The following is a 22,519-nucleotide window of genomic DNA, read 5'->3' as shown; positions in this document are numbered from 1 at the left end:
GCAGTTGTGTCCAACTCTTTGTGACCCCATATTTGGTAGCTTGTCAGACTCTTCTGTCCATGGAATTCTCCAGGCAAGAATACCAGAGTGAGTTGCCATTTCCTTCTCCACAGTGCTCAATAAGTATTTAATAAATGAATTATTTGGAAAATTAGCCCATATATATGAGGATTGCTTGTTTGATGCTTGCATCTTTAGAGTCACTTCTTGTTGAGTTTCTTTTTAATATGTAGAGCAAGTAGGTTTAAAAAAAAACTGTTGGACTTGTTTCTGACCTACAGTGTTCTGATTTGGTACTGGTTTTCTCCTTTCTGACAGACAGTCTGTCACAGTTTATTGGTTGTCCCTGTCCGAAGCCAAAGCTTTGATGCCCTGCAGACTGCCATCAGTAAACATTTGGTAAATATACTTAAAATTTTTTTCTGTTAACACAAAAAGCATAGAGATTCACTGGTTAAGATTTGGTTTGCCATAATCAGGGAGAGACTGAGTGTCCAGAAATGTAAGCTTAATAATTTCATGGCCTCTCATCTGTGGTGAGAACTGAGAAATCTTGGTTTGTTTGCTGGCTGTTGCTAATTAATTCTGTGACCTTAGGGAAATGGCCCTTACTTTCTACATATGAACAATGAAAGACCTTAAAATGATACCTTGGGTCTTTCTGACTTGAAATGCTTTCATGAACATGTGCTTGGTGTCATACCTAGAAGGGGTGAGGTGTGGAGTAGGGCTGTCACCTCACAGGCTTAAGGGCCTGGTCACTGGGAACAGTGAGCTTAGCCATGAAACTTGTCTTTGGGCCTGTGGATGTCTCTTGTTCCCATTGGTATTGAATTCTCATTAGGTATGCTTGGGTTTTGCTTTTAACTTCCTCCAACCTTTACACTTTAATCTTTGACTTTTTACTATAATGATATATTACAGTGCAAGGAGAGCCCCCAAGGTTTTCTTCAAGGGACTGTCACTTGTTTGGATAATTTGATAGGCACATGCGTACCCCCTTTCTTTACTTGCCTCAAGTTGGAAGAGTACCACTTTGACTTCTCAGTACCCTTTTCTTCCTGCTATTAAACTTCCAATCCATATACATTGTATCTCCAAAGAGCCCCATCTTTTTTTTTTTTTTTAACTTCCACTCTAGAAATGTATGCCCTCCTTTGATTACATTCACTATTCCAAGATCAGCATTCCAGTCAGTCTTGGTCACTTTCTTCAGACAGCCTGGTGGAAAGGTCAAGACCTCAGAGCCTGCAGACTATGATTACTCAACAGTTGGCTTGCAGGAGATTTTAACTGTGTATACTTAATGTTACAAGTTAGAGTCCAGCTTAATGACTGTTTACACAGCAGAGTCCAGGTGAGCTAGTGTACCATGATGTCCCCTGTCTGGGTCTGGGGCAGTGAGGCAGTCAAGAGTAAGTGTGGTATTACCTTACTCCATTGCAGATGATTTTCTTTGGTTATGTCTGAATGACCAGTTAAATCCAGGGGAAGGATAATTGTAAAATGAACTCTGGTTTGTGCATTTAATTTCCTGGGATGAGGGTGGTGCCAGATTAGCGTTTTCCAGTCTGAATACTCAGGATCATGTAAATGTGATTATTGGTATCAAGATTTTCTTTGGATGCATGAAATAATCCTTTTAAATAATGTTTTTGGCCAACAGTAGAAATTGTAACATCTAGAAAATTTAAGAGACTTTGTCTTGAAGGAGATGTGGGGAATTGGATCGATAGTATTTCTTGAGTTTAAATATTTTCAGTCATTTCAGGTAGCAGTTAGTTGTCAGAGGAAAACGGGACCTTAAGGTGTGGTGGGGGGCATGGCATGTATTGTGGTTGTACCGATTTCCACCAGTAGTAGTAGTAGTGTAGTCGTTAAGTCATCTCCGACTGTGTGACCCATGGACTGTAGCCTGCCAGGCTTCTGTGTCCGTGGGATTCTCCAGCAAGGATGTTGGAGTAGGTTGCCATTCCCTTCTCCAGGGGATCTTCCCAAACCAGGGATTAAACCTGGATCTTCCCACATTACAGGCAGATTCTTTACCATCTGAGCTACCAGTAGTGATGGGAGGTTAATTGTCCAGGTGATGGTGTTTGTTTTTATTCTGGGGAGAAGGGCTGTTGTGAAGAGGTCATTAACCTCATTTTTCTCTGCCTAGGTTGGATTGACTGTAATTCCTGACAGCACGGCTGGCTGTGTTTTGGGTGTTATCTGTAAGCTCCTGGATCATACGTGTGTACTTAGTGAAACTCTACTGCCGTTTCTGGCTTCTTGTTGCTACAGTCTGCTTTATTTTCTACTTACTTTAGAGAAAGGAGAAGCAGAACATCTAAGAAAAAGGTAACAGTTTTATACTCTTAAATTTTTAATTTTTTTCCTACTTGTTCAACTCCCTTCAGTCAGTCAATCCATAAAAGATATTTCCAAAATCTAATTCTTTTTTAGAGTTTGTATATCCCTCGCTACCTGCTTCTTTGTTCTTTTGTGAATCCCCTTTGTGATGTGGTATAGCAGTCTTAGTTTTTGTTTTTTCTTGTAAGCTACAAATTTGCAAAGTTAGATGGTATTATAGAGTTTCTTGGGAGCTTTCCTTAACTTTGCTATAGATCTGGCAAGAAAATTCTGTGTTTTAGAAGGATGGACTTATTAATACGAGCCTTTGTATTTTGTTCGGGCTTCATTAGAACTAGCCAGAGTCAAATTTTAAATTCATGGGTTTAAGGAAATTGTTCTAAGATGCTGGTGTTCTTTAATTATTACTTTTGTTCCTATATAATTTTTAGACTAAAGCTTCTAGGATAGTATGGAAGATTTCACTTTCATTTTCAAAAAGTGTTCTCATGCTTATGTTCTTTTCGGTATGCTGTTTACAGTTCATTGCAAGTAGGTTATTAAACAGTCTTAAGAGATGATCACATATAAGAAAATAAAAATCATTCTGTCACATTTTGACATTTGCCTTTCAAGTCTTTTTTGAGCTTTTAAGTGTCATAGAAATATGTCATACATATGATTGTGTAAAATATTTAAATAGTTTAAAGAGTATAAACTGAACATCCATTTAGCTAAATTCCAGGTTTAGGAATAGAGTGTCGTCAGCATGCTCTATCCATGTCCTTTCCATAGTTAAATTTCTCTTTTACACCTCCAGAGATCACTTCTGTGTTATTCACTTTGCTGCCTTTATAAATGCACATAAAATTTTTAAATAAAAACAGTTCATTTTTGTTTTTCATGTTTGAAGAGTTTGATATAAAAGGAATTAGTGTATTTTTTTATGACTTGATTTGCATCATCGTGAGAGTTACTCATGTTGATTTAAGGATGTAATTCATTTTGTTTCTCCATACCAGGAGTCAGCAAACTTCTTTCTATGTAAAGAGTCAGATGGTGAATATTTTAGGTTTTTGTCAGAACTACTCAGCACTCCCTGATGCTATGAAAGGAGCATCACATGATACATAAATGAATAGGTGTGCTGTGTTCCAATAAAATTTTATTTACAAATACAGGCTGCAAGCAGGATTGGCTGTGGTCTGGTACCCTTGCTCTGTAGTATTCCGCTTTATGAATGTACTGTAACTTACTGATGGGGATTTTTCCCACAAAGTGTTGTGTGTATTTAAAACTTGGTAGATTTCACTGTTAATATCCTGTAAAATTTACACATAAATAAATAGATCTGATGGTACTTTTCTTACACATCATCAAACTTTAGGTCTCATAGCTCAAGAAAAACCTTTGTAAATAGCAAGGAACTTCTCCAGATTATAAAAATTTTATAATGAGCATCCCCATTTATGAAATAGGTATTTTGCTATTTGTCATTTCCTGTCACTTGAAATATAGGCCCTTCGTGGTATACTTATGTTTCAGAGGTCTTCTTAGTTTCTTATAGAACATTCTGCTTTGATTGTATATGGTTGGACTGAAAAAAAATTCAATGTGTTTAATACATTTTGCCTGTTTAAAAATTCTGTTTTAAAAGTGTGTTGTGCGGGGTATTGGAAAGTTTGATACTACCAGGACCATATGCATCTCTGGATGACATTACTTAGGCACAAGAAAGGATTGGCAGCCCGAGCCTTAGGTACTTAAATTTCCCTTTGGGGCTGCTTCTGCCCTCCTACACAAAGTAATTGTGGGATTACAGATAATGAGAGTGCCAGTCAAACTACTGGGAGCTTTTGATTTCACAAGTGCTAACCAAAAAATCGGGCTCAACCAATTGAGGTATTCAAAACTGTGGCCACAGTTCTCTGAAGAAACTGTTGTGTTGTTTCCTGGACTCTGTTAATAAATGAAAGATCTGCTCTTCAACTGAGCCCTCTTGTCTTGTAGATAATAGTCTGTTCTTTTCTATGGTTTTTGACTCTTTTCTCTTTGTTGTCTTGAAAGTCAGGTTATATCCTAGTGTAGGTTTGTTATTATTTACCCTGCTTGAGACTTAACTTCACTCCTTTAACCTGAAGACAAGTGTTTTTTTTTTTCAGGTATGGGAAGTACTGTTTTTATCTCTATTATCTCACCCACTGTTTCTGTTCTCTCCTAAAAACTCCTTTTAAATATAGGGAGCATCTGATTCTGTCCTCTCTTAACATCTTCCATTTTGCAAATTCTTTAACCCTTCTGTTGAGTTTTTATTTTGTCAGCTGTTGTTTTCCCTTTGATCCGTTTTGAGTTTTTACTTGGTTCTTTGTCATTCTTGCTTATTCTTCATTCATTGGTGTTAAATTTCTTGTCAGTTTGTTTTGTTCGCTGTTTCTCTGGTGTGGGAATTCTGCCTTGTTTTGGGGAGCAGGTCAGGCTGTAGAAATTGTTTCTCGTGGGGTTGAAGAAACAACTTCATGTTTGGGGTTGTATAACTTCTCTGAATTCATCTGTTGTGAGAGTCTGTGGAGACCTCCCTATGGGCAGTTTCACATTTGCCTTTTCCTGGCTTCCAGCTCTCTGCAGGGAGCCCAGTTCTGGCTCCCAACCTTCTATACCTGGGGCTGAAGCCTTATCTTCCAACGCTGTTGGCTGTTGAAAACGAGTCCTAAAATCCCACGTCCAGTTCTGTGCCCCTGTGTATCAATAGGAGTTCTGTCAGTTTCTGGCACCTAGAGAGTTCAGCATTCTAGCTTTTGAGCTTTGCTGTATTTTTTTTTTAAGTATATTATCCATATTTCTCTGTGTTTAGGGGGTGGAGGATTGGTTGGTATTATCTGACAAGAATATATCAGAAGTTTGCAGTTAGTGGAACTCCTGAAAATTATATATGAAATATTGGACTTTCACAGTTCCTTTAGAGTGGTTTAGAGCCATTGTTCTCTGTTGAGCTAAAATCTCAACTTCATTGGTTCTGGTTCTGTCCTTTAAATAATTTATAGTTAAGTACAGTTATTTTTGTACCATGACAACTCTTAGAAAAACCTAAGAATGACTCTTCAAATGGTTTTGCTTCCATCATTTGTGGTTCCCCAGGTCATCTTCTTTTTGACCTGACAGTTTTCTTTAATTGTGGTGTATGAAGGTGAAATTCTAAACCACTCATCCCCTTAGTATACTTAATTTGGTATGATGTAGAATCTATGAGTCCTTTTAGAAGTTTTGATCCAGTTATTTGAAATTCACTCAAGTTCAAGTAGAAAATGAATATATTGGGTCATTACAGTAGTGACTTGTTTTTTTTAAAAAACAAAACCCCAAAGGGTAGGAATTGTGCAGGTAGGAATTTGAAACCCAGGCAGAACCAAAGCAGCTTTCTTTAGTCTTTTCTCTTCTAGATTGTGTGGTTATCATCTCTGTGCCTTTGCCTCATCATTAACTGTGTCTTTCAGTCTGACTTTCTCTTGTACACGGCTGTCCTGACCTGGCCGTGTGTGGGTCCACAGGCTGAATAAAGTCTCCAGTAAGAGGATCTGGTTGCCTTAGGATGGATTCAGTATCCACCTTTGATGCAGTTGCTGTATGTGGACGTGGGAAGGAGGTCGGATGGTGAAAGGTTTGCTGCTTCTGTGTCTAGAGGTAGTCAGGTTTTCTTACAAAGTCTTGAGACTGGGACGGTTATGCACTCTTGAAACCGTAACAGACGAAGATTAGAGCCTTTAGCAGCCAGTGGACTTTTCCTCCATTTAATTGACACTTTTCTAGACTGTGGTTAGACCATTTAATGCTCTCATAAAACATTTCTGTTCCCGTTCTATAAAGTTACCAAAAGAATGATGCTCACTGAAATTTGGATTTACTGTCTCTGGTCCATGATAGTTCCCTGACTGGCTATTTTCTCAGATGCCTTTTGGTTCCTTGTGAGCACATATTTGTCTGCAAATTTGCCCTGTTCTAACACACTGAAGAAGCTCAGAATCCAGGTCAGGGGCTTAGAGTTTCATGAGGTTCTTTTCTTATTCTTTTACCAGTGGGATATTCTCTCCCCTTTGACCTTTGGTATTGTACAGCAGTTGAATAATGTTCACTGGTAGAGAATCATATGTATGTACAGGTCTTTCTGTTCTCAGGTGAACTTTGTGTTAAATACGCTCACTAGGGTTTCGGGAATGCCTTGCCCAGGAAAATGCTGCTTGCTGGGCTTTCTGAAACCCCTAAAATAGGGCAACGCAGCTAATTCTTCACTGCATTTGCTTACTTAGCTCTCAATGAAACTCAGTTCTTACTAGTTTTGGTTTGTGGGGTTTTATCAGAAAAGACTTTGTTTCTCATTAAAAGGACATTTTTCCGTCTTGGGAAGTATGGAGAGGGCCCCTCTCCTCTATGTGTCCATTCACTGACAGGTTTCTTTGTTTTGCAGGGACAAGCTCTGGGGGGTCTGTGTCTCCGTCCTGGCCCTCTTGCCTCGAGTCCTCAGGCTGATGCTGCAGAGCCTGCGGGTGAACAGAGCTGGGCCTGAGGAGCTGCCTGTAGTGGGCCAGCTGCTCCGCCTGTTGCTGCAGCACGCACCCCTCAGGACCCACATGTTGACCAACGCCATCTTGGTGCAGCAGATCATCAAGAATATCACAGTAAGAAGCACCAACAGGGCCATCTACTGCTTGTACTAGGTTCATGGGCACGGAGGTGGTTGTGGGAGGCCAGGGCTCCTGCACCTTGACAGACTTCTGGGATTAAGCCCAGTGTGGTGGTTTCTTAAGACTTCGCCTGGCGTCTGGTAACTGTCACTGATTCCAGAATCAGTACTAAAAGCCTTAAAATACTCGAAATAAATTAAGGTGGCAGGCAGCTTAGTTGGAAAAGGTACAGGCATCAGAGTCAGTCTACCTGGATTGTGATACAGATTCTATTGATTGACTATGGTGATTTTGCAAGTTTTCTTTTTTTTTTAAACCTGTCTGAGCTTGTTTTCCTAGCTGTAGAAATGGAAATAGCAGCAACTTTGTTGGGTTTTGTTAACCACAATGAAATCATCCAAGTAAAGTTTATACTGTAACTGACATTTATTAAGTACCCAACAAATGTTAGCTGTCATTAAGGAAATTTAGCAGGAATAAACTGCAGACCTATTTCTGGTCACTTAGATCACTGGAGAGGGGGAAGAAGCTGGAAGTTGTAGGCTTCAGCTTTGTCTAACGGTTCTGTGTTCACCTGGGGCAGGCAGCTCTGTTTCTTAAGGATTCATTTGGGTGTTTTGGTCTGGAGAGTTGAAATGAGGTTTTTTTGATTGGAGGAAGTTATTAATTGGTGTATATATAATAATACTTCAGAGTCATAGAGCTTATACATGCATAAACACAGGATATATTCTGAATCTTGTCAGTAATGGAAGACGAAGCAGAATTCAGAAATAGAAGGAAGTCAAGAATTTGGAGAATCAGCCCATCTGTATATGAATGACAAATTGAGCCCTGTAGAGTTATTATTCTCAGTTGATGTTAATGCAGAAATCATGAGATTCTAGAATGCAGAAGGGCAGATATACAGAGTAAGGGGCGGTTAACGGTGCAGTGTCATCAGTGCCTAGCAGAGGTGGGAGGGAAGAGACCCAACAAGAAACTGGTAGCACTTGTGCTTGAGGATGAGACTAGGAGTTTAACTCCCTGTGGTAATTCCTCAGTTAGGTTCCCTTTTCAGTGAGCTTTACTGTGGTATTTATAGATGATGATACTACTGCAAGGGACTCTTGAGATCTTGTTTGGGTGTGATAAAAACCATCAGGAAGCAGTTTTGGTACCACTCACATTATTCTTATTTTCTTTGCAGACACTGAAGAGCGGAGGTGTGCAGGAGCAGTGGCTCACAGACTTACATTATTGCTTCAACGTGTACATCACTGGGCATCCCCAGGGCCCCAACGCATTGAGTACAGTGTATTGAAAAGGCACTGCAGCACGTCTGTTGGAAACTGTTTATTCACATCTAATTTTGAAGAGAGACTGATGTCATAAATGTTTGTCATTAAAGCTGAACTTTTAAAGAAGCTGTTTATGAACCTTCCTTTGCACTGAAACAGGAAAATGCTTGGGAGTTGCCACTGATACACAGGCTGGCTTCTTGGACTAGCGTGTGATGTGTGGTTAAGTATATACATCCCATAGCTAAGTATGTATAAAATACAGAGCAATAATATGGTACCTCCTGTTATATTCTAAGAAACCAGCTGAATCTTTTCAGCCCCATCTAGGCAAACCTCATTCTGTGTGTTCTCAGTCCCAGTTCATTCAGACAGCAACAGACTAGTTTTTGGTTTCGTTTGGGAGTGGTTGCTTTTCACCTTGGAGTTGTGTTGTTTACAGAGGATTTCTAGCAGGATTTCAAGACCGTACTCCCATTGTTGTGAATTTTCCTATACCTAAGTGGTAGTTGGTCTGAGCTGCAAAACTCTTAAAAAATCATTTTTCTACTAGTGATTATTATTTTTGTTACAATCATTTTCACAATAATGATGTAATTAGCCAACTGTAAAAAAAAAAAATCCAAGTATTTAACACTTTATTGTTTCCAGTCTCTTACAGTCAGGACAGGGGTGGCAGTAATTTTAAAACAGAAGCAGTCCTAGAAATACCTGTGAGCCTAATATGTCTACATTCTTAGTAGCTTTGCCCTTAAAAGATATGAAGAACCCTGTAATCACTGATTTTATTTAAACCAAATGTTCTTCAAGAGCTGGAATGCATAGTTCGCACAGTGCCAGAGGAAAGGCAATTTGACAAGACGGCTCACCTCTGCAGGTCAGGCAGAAAATAGAAGTAGGTTAAGGCCTGAGCTGGCGCCATGCGTGAAGGATCCAGTCCGTAGGCCTGCCAACTGAGGCCCTGGTGCTAGGTGCAGCCGCTGGTGCCCAGCAGGAGGAACGCCGCTCAACGAGAGGACGCGGCAGCCACCTGTGGCCTCCAGAGGCTGACGCGGAAACTAAAACGTAAGCCGTCAACCGTATACCTAGGACAGCCTTACGACCTCTAAAAGCAAACACTGGGTCATGACTCTGGTCTAAAAATTATAACAGGATGTGGTGTCTGTAATGAAGTCCATTGCATTTGACTCCAGAAAAGTAGTGAGCTGAAGGCAGTTGCTGTGGGCCAGGCTCCTCCCCATCTCACTTAGGTTCTTCAGACTGGAGTCAACAAAGCCAGGCTTGCACCAGCTGGCAGGGAGAAATCCCAACCCAGCAGATCTTCAGTGCTCACTTTTCTTAGTTCTGCGTAGAGTTATTATAAAGTCTTCTTTTCCAGTCCTACTGAAGTGGAGGCAGATGGGCAGTTCTGCACAGGTATGGACTACCCTGGTCCTTTCAGTGCAGCTGAAGAATTTACAAAACAGTGCTATGTGAGAGCAGAAGGAAAACATTTCTTTTCAGTTGTTACCACATTTTTAGGCTAATAAGGCTTTGGGATATTAAAGTTGCGTAAAGTGTAAAAGCTAATCAGAGAACTTGAAGTCTGCACTAGCTATCCGAGCCCCCCGGGCACAGTCTTCCTCCTTAGGCAGTCGAAGCTTTAGTTTGTTTCTTGATGGGTTAGCTGATTGCAGGTTGTAAGAAAAATTCTGTGATTTCCCACTGTTCTCAAGGAGGTGAATACACTGCAAGTTGCTCACTGTTAAATAACAGATACTCAAATTATTAATGCTGAAGGGCAGGGTGGGGAGGAAAAGGGGTTTAGGTTTGGACTATCCATGGGACCCAATAAGGTGATGGCTGGTTTATGGTAGAGACAGGATGACATCAGCCCCTCCTTTTCCATCCTCTCAAAGATACTTGACATCTTTTTAAGGAAGAACCTTGACTGTGAGGGGGCAGGTGCCTGAGGAGCTAGGACTGGAACGTAGGTCTTCAGTTTGCTTGAAATAACCACTATGATGCTGCTTTCTCTGCATCTCCTCTTAACACGACAGTTAAGACAGGATGCTACATTTGGAAAACTCGTGGTGCACTCAACCCTCTCACTTAACAAATGAGGATGCTGAGGCCCCGAGGAGTTAAGAGACACTGTGGAGGCTGTATTGCTGAATGTTGCTCCTAACTTGCTGTGAAGCAAAGAAGCAAGCATGAAAGGTGAGTAGTTTTTTAAAAAGTTACAAAGGTAATCGTTCTCTTCTGTTTTTATTACTGTTATTCAATAAAGCTGAAGTGAACTGTTTCGGAACTCTGATGTTTTCTGGCTGCTTTGCTGTATATCAAGTCGTCTTGTCCCCTGCATACCCCTCTGTAGGTGCAGGGATATTCTGCATTCATACAGGGGGTACCATTTTTACTAAGCCGTGGTTATTCCATTCATTGGAACGGGATTTTTTTAGAGGAAGTTTTTAATGAGATGGACCCCAAATTTGGGACACTTCTCTCTCTCTCTCTCTCTGATCCATTATTACGCTGCTGTTCTTTGTGGGTGTGGGTGGTTCGCAGGTGGGTGGGAAGACTGGGGAGAAGGCAACTGTTTCCTGGATGCATGTAAAGAAACAGTCCAAGGAGTTTGTTTCTTTGGTTTATCCAGCTAACGTTCTATTCCTTTTAAGAGACAAAAGCACTACTAACATCTCTCCTTGAGTTGAAGGTTAGGAGCCACAATCTGAACTCAGATCTGAGCACCTACAACATGCCCAACAATGCACTAAAGCTAAGTGAACAGTGAACAAAAGTCAGACATCCTTAACTCTATGGAATTCTCAAAGCAAAAAAAATTAAAACTTTTAAAAAACTTTTTGGCTGTGCCTCAAGGAATGCAGAATCTTAGATCCCTGGAGTGGAACCCACACTCCCTGCAATGGAAGTGCAGACTGCCAGGGAAGTCCCTCAAAGCAAAAATTTCTACTCAAGGTAAAGACTAAAACAAACGGCTTGTCTTCCTTGGTTCAGTTGGCCATCTGTGATGCCATGTTGCAGAAACAAATATGTCTGTCCAAGTCATGCCCATTTCATGGAAATTTATAGACATGTATTCTGAATAAAACATGGGCTGCAGCTAACTAGCTTGCTGCTCTGCCCATCAGCCTTATTCACAGGTTAACGATTAATGTGGGTAGGTAGGTGGGCCTCATAAAACCTTTGTCCCCAAGCTTGGGTTCAGGAAAAGATTCTCTTCCGTCCTCATCTATTTTCAAGCCAGTGTAGGATAAACAAGCTGATAATTCATATATAGTTCTAAGAAACTATTAATGTTATTTTGTTTCTTCTGTCTTTAACTGTGAGTCCTTTAACTTAAAACCTCTTACGCTGTTAAACATCTTCATTTTTAAAGAACTGATAGTCTTGGACTTTCTTGAGACAGTGTAAAATAACAAAATACCAAAAATGCTACATCTTAAAGTAATTTTATCTAACAGTTGTTTTTGAAACTATTCTTCAGTTCACTCAAGATAACTAGAGGTGTGTGTGGTTTTTTTCTTTCTTTTAAACCTAGAACTATGGGCCTGATTCCTTTGAGTTTCTAATTGCCCTGATCAGCTTGCCTATGTTACATGAATTGCCCAACTCTTATTAAAGCTTTGGTAGTAATTACTGTCCCCCCATCTCCAGATTTTCCCCCATCAAAAACTAAATGAATGTTAAAGTTCATGCTGACAGTCATTATTCACCTCCCCAGCTGCACCCTGTTCCCGCCGGATGACTGGATCAGGGACTGGGGGGAGCGTGTTGCCATAGCCACCTATGAGAAACACTAGACTGGCATTAACTGCTGACAGCACTGAACTTATCACCCACGTTTAATGCTGGCATGAATGGAGGGGCCCTGAGTAAGACACTCTTGTCTTGGGCTAAAAAGAACGTTCCCTGAACTGCTCCTGTGTGAGTGAAAGTGTGGACAGTTGAACCTGAGCTGGACCTGCTATTAAAATGTCCTCCTGAAGTGGCCCTAAAAGGCAAAAGCCAGAATTTGTAGTAAAAGGACTTCGTCCCATCTTTGAGGAGGAGATTGTGGACCTTAATGGGAAACCAAAACAGAACAAGAACTCCCAGGATATTACTTTAAAGAACAACACTATTTGTGCTTACCCCTCCTGTATGTGAACAAGTATGGTAAAGTGATCAGTAATAGGTGCCATTTATTATTTCTGCTGGAGGTAATGTTACAGTTTGGGGTTATAAAAATAACTTGTCTCCTCTGAAGAAGAGATGTTTATTGTGGTGATAATTCCATGAAAGGGGGATGAAAAACATGCAGTCCTGAAATCAACTGGCCATTGGAACCCCCTGGCAGTCTGCTCTAATGTCTCCACCTTTGGGGATTAAACAGAAAAGGGAAGTGTTTCTCACATGGTCTCCCCTGTCTGCTTTGCCCATGTAGGGACTGCCTTACCTGAGTTGAGACCCAGCACAGAGCGGGCTTTTGAAGATCTTGTGGGCTGACGTACTTTCCCTTCTTGAGAACCTGAAATCAACCAACAATTATCTGTTTTTTAACCAATGACAGCTGTAGCCTGACCAAGTGCTGAATTTTTTATTGAGGTAAAGCCTTGAGTTTGCAGGTGTCCACCAAGATAAATTAGGTATGTGGAGAACCACATAGGTCCAGGTCTGGAGATTGTGCTACCAAGGCCACAGATCGGTTTGTGAAGGTGCCTTAACTTTTGTTCTCTCCATCGAGGAGTGAGTCAGGCACTTTCCAGAGCTGAAAGGGTTTCAGTACGCAGCAGTTTATTTGCCAAACAAGCATGTACTGTACTGCTTGGATCCGGGGTGTTCCCATAGACAGACAGCTCTGTGCTATCTAAGCACAGGGAAGGTCAGCATGAGGCAGGCAGGGTCGGCCTGGGTCTGGGATCCTCTAACGAGAATTTAAGGGGAAACCTGGCAGCAGTCTAGAGAGCTTGTGTGGTGAGGCTTCCATCAGGAGGCCCAGCAGACGATCTCTTGACAGTAAGGCTCTCTTGGTTGAGATCAGAATGCTTCATGAAACCAATTCCAACCCAGAGTTGCTGCAAGGGAGGCATAAACATGATGAGAATTCTCTTGGTGCCTGGCTGTTTAATAAGTTCCTACCTAAATGGAGGTTTGCCCAATGTAGTTAAATCCTGTTTCAAAATCGGAGGTGACACACTTCGGGGGTGCTACCATAAAGTACACAGAAGGACAATTACCGTAGATCTGCTTGAGCACTGAGTGCCTGGTGGGCTTGGTGCCTGAGCTGCCCTTGGGTGGACTCTTGGTGGTCTTGCTTACTGCCATGGTTTTTGGGGGTTTCAGTTCCAGTTCCTTCCTCCAAACCTGGAGAATCAAAGCCAGGCACTCTCGGTTCCATCTGTCCATATCTCTGGCTCCAAGCTGCTTCACGTGCAGGAGGTGCGACAGGTGCTTCCTGAGCTGGTAGCTGGGGAGTCAGAGGAGGGCAGAGAATTTAAGGTCATAGTACTGAGAAAACCAATGTCACCTGAAGTTCCTAGAAGCTATAGGATAGTAGTTGCTGAACTCTTGTGAGATTCATTCAAACTCCCATTCCTAATTTCAGTGGCAGTATGTTGTATATGGAGTTCTGTCCCTGTCCATCAGTTATTTGCTGAACTAGGTATCACTTAGATGAGTCCTTGCCAAAGTGGGACAGGCCGATGTGTAAACAAATGAAGTATGAGAAGTACTATGTGAGAGCTAGGAGCTAGGTGGCTGGTGTTTGTGCTGGGTTTTAAGGGATAAGTGAAAGCTTGCTAGGCAGGGAAGGGCATTCTGGGTAGCAGAATTGACATGATTAGAGATGTGGGCATTTGTGCATGAATCTTTACTAGTGGAGAGATGTGTGCAAAGGATTATGTATGTGGTAAGGCAAGGAGGATTGGAGGCTGGGCCCCACTGTGGAAGGAACCAGCATTTGGTCAGGGCCTCCTGTATACCAGGCACCGTGCCTGTGGTTAAGTCTGAAAGTAAACCTGTAAGGTAGACGTTATGAAGCTGACAAAGGCTGAGTATAGAGGGGAACATCATCAAGATGGTGACATAAGTCCTTTTTGACTGCTCCCCATCACAAGAACAGCAGCTAATATTCATGGATAAGACAGCAGTGAGAAAATCCTGGAACATGGGGATGAGGCTAAAGCACCCCCTGCTCTAGAGACCGAGACAGATTTAGAAGGGTAACCGTTTGAGCAGCTCCATGCTGACAGCATTGCCTTCCCCCAGGCTGGCACAGCACCACACGGAGAGGTCTGCCCTGAGCCTGCTATGCTTCCAGTGGGAAAAGAGCCCAGGGTGGACATGCAGCTCCCCCAGCATCATGGGTTGCTTCTTGGGAGCAACTCCAGTCTTACTCCATGGGGACTGCAAGGGACTCTGGGACTTAAGTACTGGGAATACAGTGATGTCAGAGAAGGAATGAGGGGCTTGTAATAACCAGCATAGGGATCTTGGCAGAGCCTGCCTGTAGAGTCCAAGTAGTAGTTAAAACCAGTAGCTCTGTTTAGACTCTGTAGAAACAAGATGGCAGCACAGTCTGACCAGGGAGCCCACTGGTGTTCAAGTTTCCCTGATCCAGTTTCTTGTACAAAAAACCTTGCTGGCCTTGGAGCCTAGTCTGACTCTGCCCCAGCAGGAGAGCTGAGTCATAGCCCAGCCCATGGCTGAGTGTAGTTTCTGGTCGCTTCCTGACCAGAAAGGCTGGCCAGACCACCTGGAAGCTGTGTAGCCCAGCAATGCTCAATGCAAAGCAGGCAGAGCCGATCATCCACAAAGCCAACAGCATTGTTCAGCCAGGGACCTTGGGGAGCAGGGCAGCTTGAATCAAGATCACGAAGAAGCCACCTTTGGAACCAGTTCGTCACTCTGCCTGGGTAGGGAAAATAATTCCAAGCCCTACCAAATACAGCCTTCAGCCCGTCCAACCGGGGACCTCACCAGAGTACGCTCTTGAAACCCATCCCATAGTCCTTAGAGTAGCACTTGGAAAGAGGACTGCCCGTGGCTTTCCCCCTCTACAGAATAAAACTAGTGGCTGTGTCTGGCCAGGGAATTCAGTGCCCATGCTGGGGCATCCTATCCAACCAGAGCCAGAAGGTAAATCCTAGCTCTGCCTACTGCCAGTCTTGACTAAGTATGCCTGACCAGAGAAGCTGGGCAACTTGCAGAGCCCAACCTACAGCCTCATTTGAGCAGGGAACCAAAGCAGCAGTCCTGTCCACCCACCGCCACACAGTCTTAGAGCTTAGGCAGCGGCCTTGCCCAAAAAGAGAAAGCAAGTCCCACCTGCCCAAGTACATTATCAGCAGACACATCCAGAAACCCAAACTGAGCTCAGTGTTGAAGAACCGTCTCTGCCAAAGCAAACTTGTGAGAGGAGACTGCTTATTCAAATGCATAGATGCCAACATAAGGAACCAAAGATACAACTCCCCCCACCGCCAAAAAAAAAGAAAAACCACAGGTAAATATGATACCAAAGGAAATAATGATATTTTAAGATACTTTATATAAGCTTCATGGTAATCACAGGGGTAAAACCTGTACTAATTACACCAAGGAACATGATAAAGAAGTCAATGCAGATTGATACCAGAAGGCATCAAAACACAAAAAAGACGGTAGGATAAGATGGAACAATGGATCAAAAAAACAAGACAGCAAAACTGCAACAGTATATCCTTACCTACTAATAATTGGGCTGAGGTAGCACTAGTGGTAAAGAACCTGCCTGCCAATACAGGAGACGTGAGAGACGTGGGTTCGATCCCTGGGGTGGGAAGATCCCCTGGTGGAGGGTGTGGCAACCCACTTGAGTATTCTTGCCTGCAGTATCCCATGGACAGAGGAGCCTGGAGGGCTACAGTCCATAGGGTCACACAGACTCGGGCATGACTGAAGCAGCTTAGCACACATGTACCAATAATTATTCTAAATGTAGAAAATTTAAAACAGAACTACCATATGACCCAGCATTCCCACTTCTGAGTATATAACTGAAGGAGATGAAAGCAGTACACTGAAGAGATCCCTATATCCACAGCAGCATTATCTTAAAATAGCCAGGACACAGAATGTCCTATGGACAACAGATGTGTCCACTGAGGGATGAATGAATGAAGAAGTTGTTTTATATGTACACACACAATAGAATACTGTACATTATATATGTATTATCAGTTCAGTCACTCAGTTCTGTCCGACTCTGCGACCCCATGGACTGCAGCATGCCACGCTTCCCTCCCTGTCCATGACCAACTCCTGGAGCCTACTCAAACTCATGTCCATCGCATCAGTGATGCCATCCAACCATCTCATCCTCCGTCATCCCCTTCTCCCACCTTCAATCTTTCCCAGCATCAGGGTCTTTTCCAGTGAGTCAGTTCTTCGAATCAGGCGGCCAAAGTATTGGAGTTTCAGCTTCAGCATCAGTCCTTCCAATGAATATTCAGGACTGATTTTCTTTAGGATTAACTGGTTGGATCACCTTGCAGTCCAAGGGACTCTCAAGAGTCTTTTCAAAACCACATTTCAAAAGCATCAATTCTTTAGCACTCGGCTTTCTTTACAGTCCAACTCTCACATCCATATGTGACTACTGGAAAAACCATAGCTTTGACTAAATGGACCTTTGTTGGTAATGTCTCTGCTTTTTAATATGCTGCCTAGGTTGGTCATAGTGTTTCTTCCAATATATATATGTATTATATATATATACACAATAGAATATTATTCTGTCATAAAATAAAAAGAAATGCTGCCATTTGCAGCAACACAGACGAACCCTAAAGACCTTATTTCAGATAAAGATAAATACTGTATTATTTCACTTACATGTACAATCTTCAAAAACAAATCCAAAGAGAAATCAGATTTGTGGTCATCAGAGATTGGGGGAGAGGAGTTGGATGAACATGATCAAAAGGTGCAAACTTCCAGTTATAAGACAAATAAGTACTGGGGATACAATGTACAATGTGATGACTATAGTTAACACTTCTTTTATGACATATGTGAAAGTTTTAAAAGAGTAAATTCTGAGTTCTCATCACAAGGGGAAAAACCTTTTACCTATGTGAGATGATGGTGTTCACTAAACTTATGTGGTAATGGTTTTATAACATATGTAAACCAAGTCATAATGCTGTACACGTTAAACTTACTCAGTGCCACATCTCAATTATATCACAATAAAAATTGGAGGGAAAAGGCTAACAGAGCCAGGAGAAGCCAACATTCAAATCAGTGCTTGTCTAGTCCAGCAGCCAAACACTGCTAATGACTTGGTCTCTACTCTGTTCTTGGTGGGGATGCTCAGAGATTTCTAAGAACAGTGGCAAAGGTTAAGAGCTGAGTCTTACGAAGACCATTCTGCGGGAGGGTGGAGCCTGGGTGGGGGAGCGGAGGGGCACCAGGGTGCTGGCCATATTTACCTCTGGTGTTTTCCTTCCAGGGTTTATCCCATGTGCACTTCCGAAGCTCTTATTGAGCCCTTGGCTGTTGTGCAGCCTCCCAGGGAAGCTGCACCAGGGTTCATTAACCACAGCTGATTAACTCCTCCTGGTGCGCCCACAGGGAGCTGCATGCTCAGTCTTAAAATACACCAGATGGGACAGAACCTTCTTCCCAAGTGCTCGAAGCTCTGTGCAGTGCTTGGTGCAGCCCTTCCCTCCTGTCCTAAAGGCTGATCGCAGTACAACTACAGCAGTTCTTCCTTTCTTTCCCCAGGGCATGACAAACCATGGCACCCCTTTACTAGAATGTACCATGTTTTCAAAAAGCCAATTATAGAGAGAAGTAAGCGTTACGGGACAACACGGCTCCCCAGTTCAATTCTTCCATATCCCCTGCTCTGCGAGCGGAGGCTGGGAACCGAGGGGTTGGCTGAAGCTGTAACAAGCTGCCACCTCACTGACTCTGGTGTGGAGACTGAGTCTGTCCAATGGTCTCATGTTCTCAAGGAGAATGTGCACTCCTGGTTTGCTGAGAATCCAAACACACCCAATGGTCCCTTTCAGCCTGGGTGTAGGGCTCTTGTGATCCAGCTGCTCCTTGCTTATTTACTTCAAAACATGCTGGAGAGGAGCTGATGGGAAGTGCCTTACACAGCAACTCCTCGTCACCACAGCAGCTTCCCAGCCCAGCTTGTCCAGTATCCAGTTTCAACCTTTAAAATAGTCAAGCCTTGACTGGTAATAAAACTCACATTCTAGGACGAAGTTTCATTTTCTCTGGGTCCCAGGTTCAATCTGCTCACCCCGTCCGGCGTGTTTTCAGCTGGCCCGCCTGCTTCCCTGGGCATATGTCCTAGGACGGTGACCTGAGTTTATGGGAGCTCATGTGCTAAGCCCTGCTCCCCACCCCTGCCCTCAGGGCCCCTGAGGGCACCTCGGACACCCCACCTCATCCTGGATGGCACTGAGGGCTCCTGGGCTTCAAACAGAAGACAGACACGGCTGTAGCAGAATCAATGAAGGGGTTTGAACTGTCGCTTGGCACGGGACTTGGCACAGTGTGCAGCTTTCCAGAAACCCTTTGGGAGCTGATGTCCCAGGACTCAGAAATGCACAGGGTGCAACCAGAGGGGCCTGTGTGCCTGCATCCCCAGGTGGGCGCACAGACTGGGAGTCCACTGTTCCTGAGGAGAATGACTGAAGGCTCATTTGCTGCTGCAGACACTGGCTGACAGGACCTGTCAGCTGCTGACTCTTCAAAGGAGCCAGAGGCCAGTCTGACAGGCAGGCCCTGCAGCTGGGGAGCAGCTGTGGGACCCGACATGGCAAGCCTCACAGGCTTGTCTGGATCCCAGGTTTCAGCTGAGATACTTAACAATAAGTTCCTCTGGGATGGTAGCCAGTGTACATCCTGGCAGAACACCCAAGATGGGGGAGCGAGGACCCTTCCTATCTGTGGCTTCAGAGGTCACCGGTCTGAGTGGAAGGCCAGTACTGGCACATACCAGCTCTGTAAGCGGGGCTGGCTGATGAACCTCTCTGTGCTTGTCTCCTCCACTGTGGAACGGGGGAAGATGAGTGTCCCCGGTATCCCTCTCAGGGTTACTGTGAGGATTACCCGAGTTAATACACGTACAACTACTTATAGCAGTGTCTGGCGGGAGTGCCAGATGAAGGCAACTGCTGGTATTAGTAACAGTGATAACAACAAACCCCACAACATTATAAAAACATGTTGATGCAGTGAGACCATCCAGACAGCCTGTTCTCCAGCCTGTTCTGAGGTGAACAGCGTGAGGTTGGCCTGTGCCTCCATTATTTTGACCACGGCACACACTACCTTCACAGAGAACCTAAGGGAAAGATACCTGGACTTAAGTCAGTTGGAACTTCGAGTGCTGGATCTGATCATTAGCACCAGCCTTGTTTCTTGAGAACGTCTGCTGGTCTGAAAAACAGGGATACGAATCCCTGTCGTGTCAGCCTGTGGCATGGTTGGGAGACTGAGGAGATCAGGCACGAGGTGACTGTAAGCAGGAGCCTAAGCAGACAGGAAGATGCCCTACAGTGATGGCCGTGCAGGCCCCAGGCAGCTCGCTGGGCTCTGGGTTAGGAGACTTCAGCACAAAGATCCCTGAGGCTTCTCCCTGGACCTCCCAAGACATTCAGCTCTCCCTCTGCCAGCGTTAGGGTCTCTGGCACTTTTATCTCCCAACAGGGGCATTGATACATGGCACGCCCCTGCTCGCACTGATCTGCTTGCTTTGTTCCCCCATCAAGCTTCCTCTCTACCGAGACGGAGACCGCATGGCTCCCACCTGCCCATGACAGTTCCGGCCCTCCCCCTGTGGGTGTGGTCATCACTGGAAGGCCTGATCTGGACTGGGGCCCAGGGAGGGCCTGTGATGTGAAAGGGATTATGAGACATGTGAAAACCTGAAGCAAAGGACTTCCGCAGTCTTCCCACACTTACACCCGGGTGTATTCGTCTCAGTACTTCAGGAAGCCCCTCCACCACTCCCAGAGCCCACTCCACTTTCTGAGCTCACACAGGTTTCTATGATGACTCAGTCACTCGATGCACTGTATCTAATGCCTGAGTAGTAAAGAGGGAAAATTATCTTACATGTGCAGTACTTTAGAACTTACAAAGCACACATTATCTCATTCCAGCAACCTGTCACAAAAGCAGGACAGGTTGCAGCAATTGTTAAACACCATTTTACAGAGGAGGAAACCGAGGGTCAGGGAGGCCATTGCTCAACGTCGGATAACGTGTTAGAGCTTCACCTGAAACTCAGGCTTCCTGGTTTTTCATTTACACCCCACTATCTTGGGTCCTTTCCTATCATTCTGGGTAAAAACACCTTCCAAATAGCTTAATATAAATTATTAAGATCTAAACATGTGGGAATCTCATAGGTAGGCTCAGTAAAGTTGGCCTTGTCAGGCCAGCACATGCAATCCACTAGAAAGTATCACAGAGGGCTTTCCTGGTGGCTCCATGGTAAAAAAAAAAAATCCACCTGCCAATGCAGGAGACACAGGTTCAATCCCTGGTCTGGGAAGATCCCACATGCCTCAGAGCAACTAAGCCTGTGTGCCACCACCACTCAGTCTGTGCTCTAGAGCACATGCTCTGCAGCAAGAGAAGCCACCGCAGTGAGAAGCCTGCCCACCACAACTAAAGAGTAGCCTCCGCTCACCTCAACCAGAAAAAAGTCCATGCAGCTATGAAGACCCAAAGAAGCCATAAATAAATAAAACTGCATATAAAGAAAGTGTCCCAGAGCAGAGGGAGTGTTGCGTCAGGTGGAGGACAGCCACAGAGCCAGAGCTGTGGTGGCGCCCTGCCTTCATACCTCCTCCAGGCCCGCTGGATGATCGCCGCGGCCTTGTTCTTCCTGCGGAACAGCTCCTTCCTGCTTCTTTCTCTCTGGATGATCTGCAGCCGCAGCTCTACGGGGAGAAGGTCAATGTTCACAGTCTGCCCAGGGAGGGGACCAGGAGCCGGATCAGTCTCCTTGGGTAGCCGAGTGTCTTCAGACCGGGCCGATGTCCCCAGCTTCCTGACTCCTGATCTCAACACCTCTGTGCTTGGTGGCAAATCTGAGGAGGTCCCTCCTGCGAGCTTGTCCTGTGTCACTGTGTTCCTTGGTGTCCGGTGGTGGAGAGGACTCTGCCCATCGTGGACTACTTCCCCCTTGGCACTGCCAGGCCGGCTGGACCCGGCCGGGGAGCGCCTCCCTCCTCTGAGCTCCTGGCTGCGCCTCTTCTGGGAGGCACGCATGGCCTTGGGTGCTGCGTCCTGCCGCCGGCTGGCCTTCCAATGGCTGTCCTGCTGTGGAAGGCTTGTGGCTGCCCAGCTGGGCTCCTCGCCTTCCGCATGGGGCCCAGCCCCCTTGACATGGGAGGGCTGCTTGGAGGAGCCTTTCCCCTTGTCACAGTGCTGCTCACCAGCTGTCTCACCTCTGGGCTTCTCAGCAGGGCAGACTCCTGGACGCCTGTTCCCATCACTGCCTTCGCTAGGACTGAAGTGGACACAGGCAGATCGGCCTTTAGAATGTTCTCTGGCTGTTTCTTGGGGAGACAAGGAAGAAGGGGAGGAACCATTATTGTCCAAAACTTGGAGGGCAGGGCAGTTCTGCCCACTTGTTCACCAAAAAAATATTCAGACTTTTCCTTTCGTGTCACCGTGATAGTGATAGTATGATTAGGAAAAATTGTTTAACTTCTTTTTCTAGTAATGGTAGGTTAGACAACCTGAAAGCCTTCCCCTATAGAAACCTAGAAATTCTGACTAAAATATAATAAACGTTATTTTAAAAGCACCACAGTGCCTTCAAGAAAAATAAAAGAAATCCCTGGGGGCCAGAAACAAACAGAAAACTGAGAACTCTAGTAATAAGCTTGTGAGCTGATTCAGCGACCGTCAGGCAGGTGGTAGTGGCGAAGTGGGCAATGGCTGGTCTTATTAAATAACGGACTGTTTTAACATCCAGATAAGAACAGAAGACAAGCCTTGCAGGCAGAAAGTTAACTGGAAACAGGACACTGCATGAAGTCAGGACTCATGAGACAGTAAACTCTTGGGAAATGATAATCCAGATAAAAATATCTTCCCAGCACTGCTGCTGCTGCTGCTAAGTCGCTTCAGTCGTGTCCGACTCTGTGCGACCCCATAGACGGCAGCCCACCTGGGATTTTCCAGGCAAGAGTACTGGAGTGGTGACAGTACAGTACTGGTGACAGA

General features: G+C 44.3%; 2 protein-coding genes across 6 annotated transcripts in view; one reads left to right on the top strand and one right to left on the bottom strand.

Annotated features, from left to right (window-relative positions):
- Positions 1-60: 60 nt before the first annotated feature.
- TEX10 (testis expressed 10) lies at positions 61-8,416 on the top strand. The gene is made up of 4 exons (XM_070375566.1): positions 61-399; positions 2,162-2,343; positions 6,794-7,004; positions 8,200-8,416. The coding sequence occupies exons 3-4, from the start codon at positions 6,855-6,857 to the stop codon at positions 8,311-8,313; spliced, it is 264 nt and encodes an 87-aa protein (XP_070231667.1). The 5' UTR covers positions 61-399; positions 2,162-2,343; positions 6,794-6,854; the 3' UTR covers positions 8,314-8,416.
- A 495-nt stretch (positions 8,417-8,911) lies between these two features.
- INVS (inversin) overlaps positions 8,912-22,519 on the bottom strand; it is a 135,548-nt gene continuing 121,940 nt past the window's right edge. For 2 of the 5 annotated variants that reach the window (XM_005909586.2, XM_070375560.1), the window contains 4 exons: positions 21,129-21,846; positions 13,510-13,739; positions 12,729-12,800; positions 9,615-10,031 (listed from right to left, as the gene is read on the bottom strand). In XM_005909586.2, the coding sequence (XP_005909648.1) occupies positions 9,856-10,031; positions 12,729-12,800; positions 13,510-13,739; positions 21,129-21,846 (1,196 nt within the window). In that variant the 3' untranslated portion in view covers positions 9,615-9,855. Of the gene's footprint in view, positions 10,032-12,728; positions 12,801-13,509; positions 13,740-21,128; positions 21,847-22,519 lie in introns of all 5 variants that reach the window. The other 3 variants (XM_070375561.1, XM_070375558.1, XM_070375559.1) reach the window with 3 other exon arrangements.

The sequence above is a fragment of the Bos mutus genome, chromosome 8, assembly GCF_027580195.1.
Source record: "Bos mutus isolate GX-2022 chromosome 8, NWIPB_WYAK_1.1, whole genome shotgun sequence".
Classification (NCBI taxonomy): domain Eukaryota; kingdom Metazoa; phylum Chordata; class Mammalia; order Artiodactyla; family Bovidae; genus Bos; species Bos mutus.
This window is presented reverse-complemented; position numbering and strand designations above follow the sequence as displayed.

Bases quoted from the DNA above. Each gene is read 5' to 3' on its own strand.
- TEX10 (XM_070375566.1), top strand. From the start codon at position 6,855: ATGCTGCAGAGCCTGCGGGTGAACAGAGCTGGGCCTGAGGAGCTGCCT. The intron at 7,005-8,199 runs GTAAGAAGCACC...TTTTCTTTGCAG, and splicing joins AGATCATCAAGAATATCACA to ACACTGAAGAGCGGAGGTGT.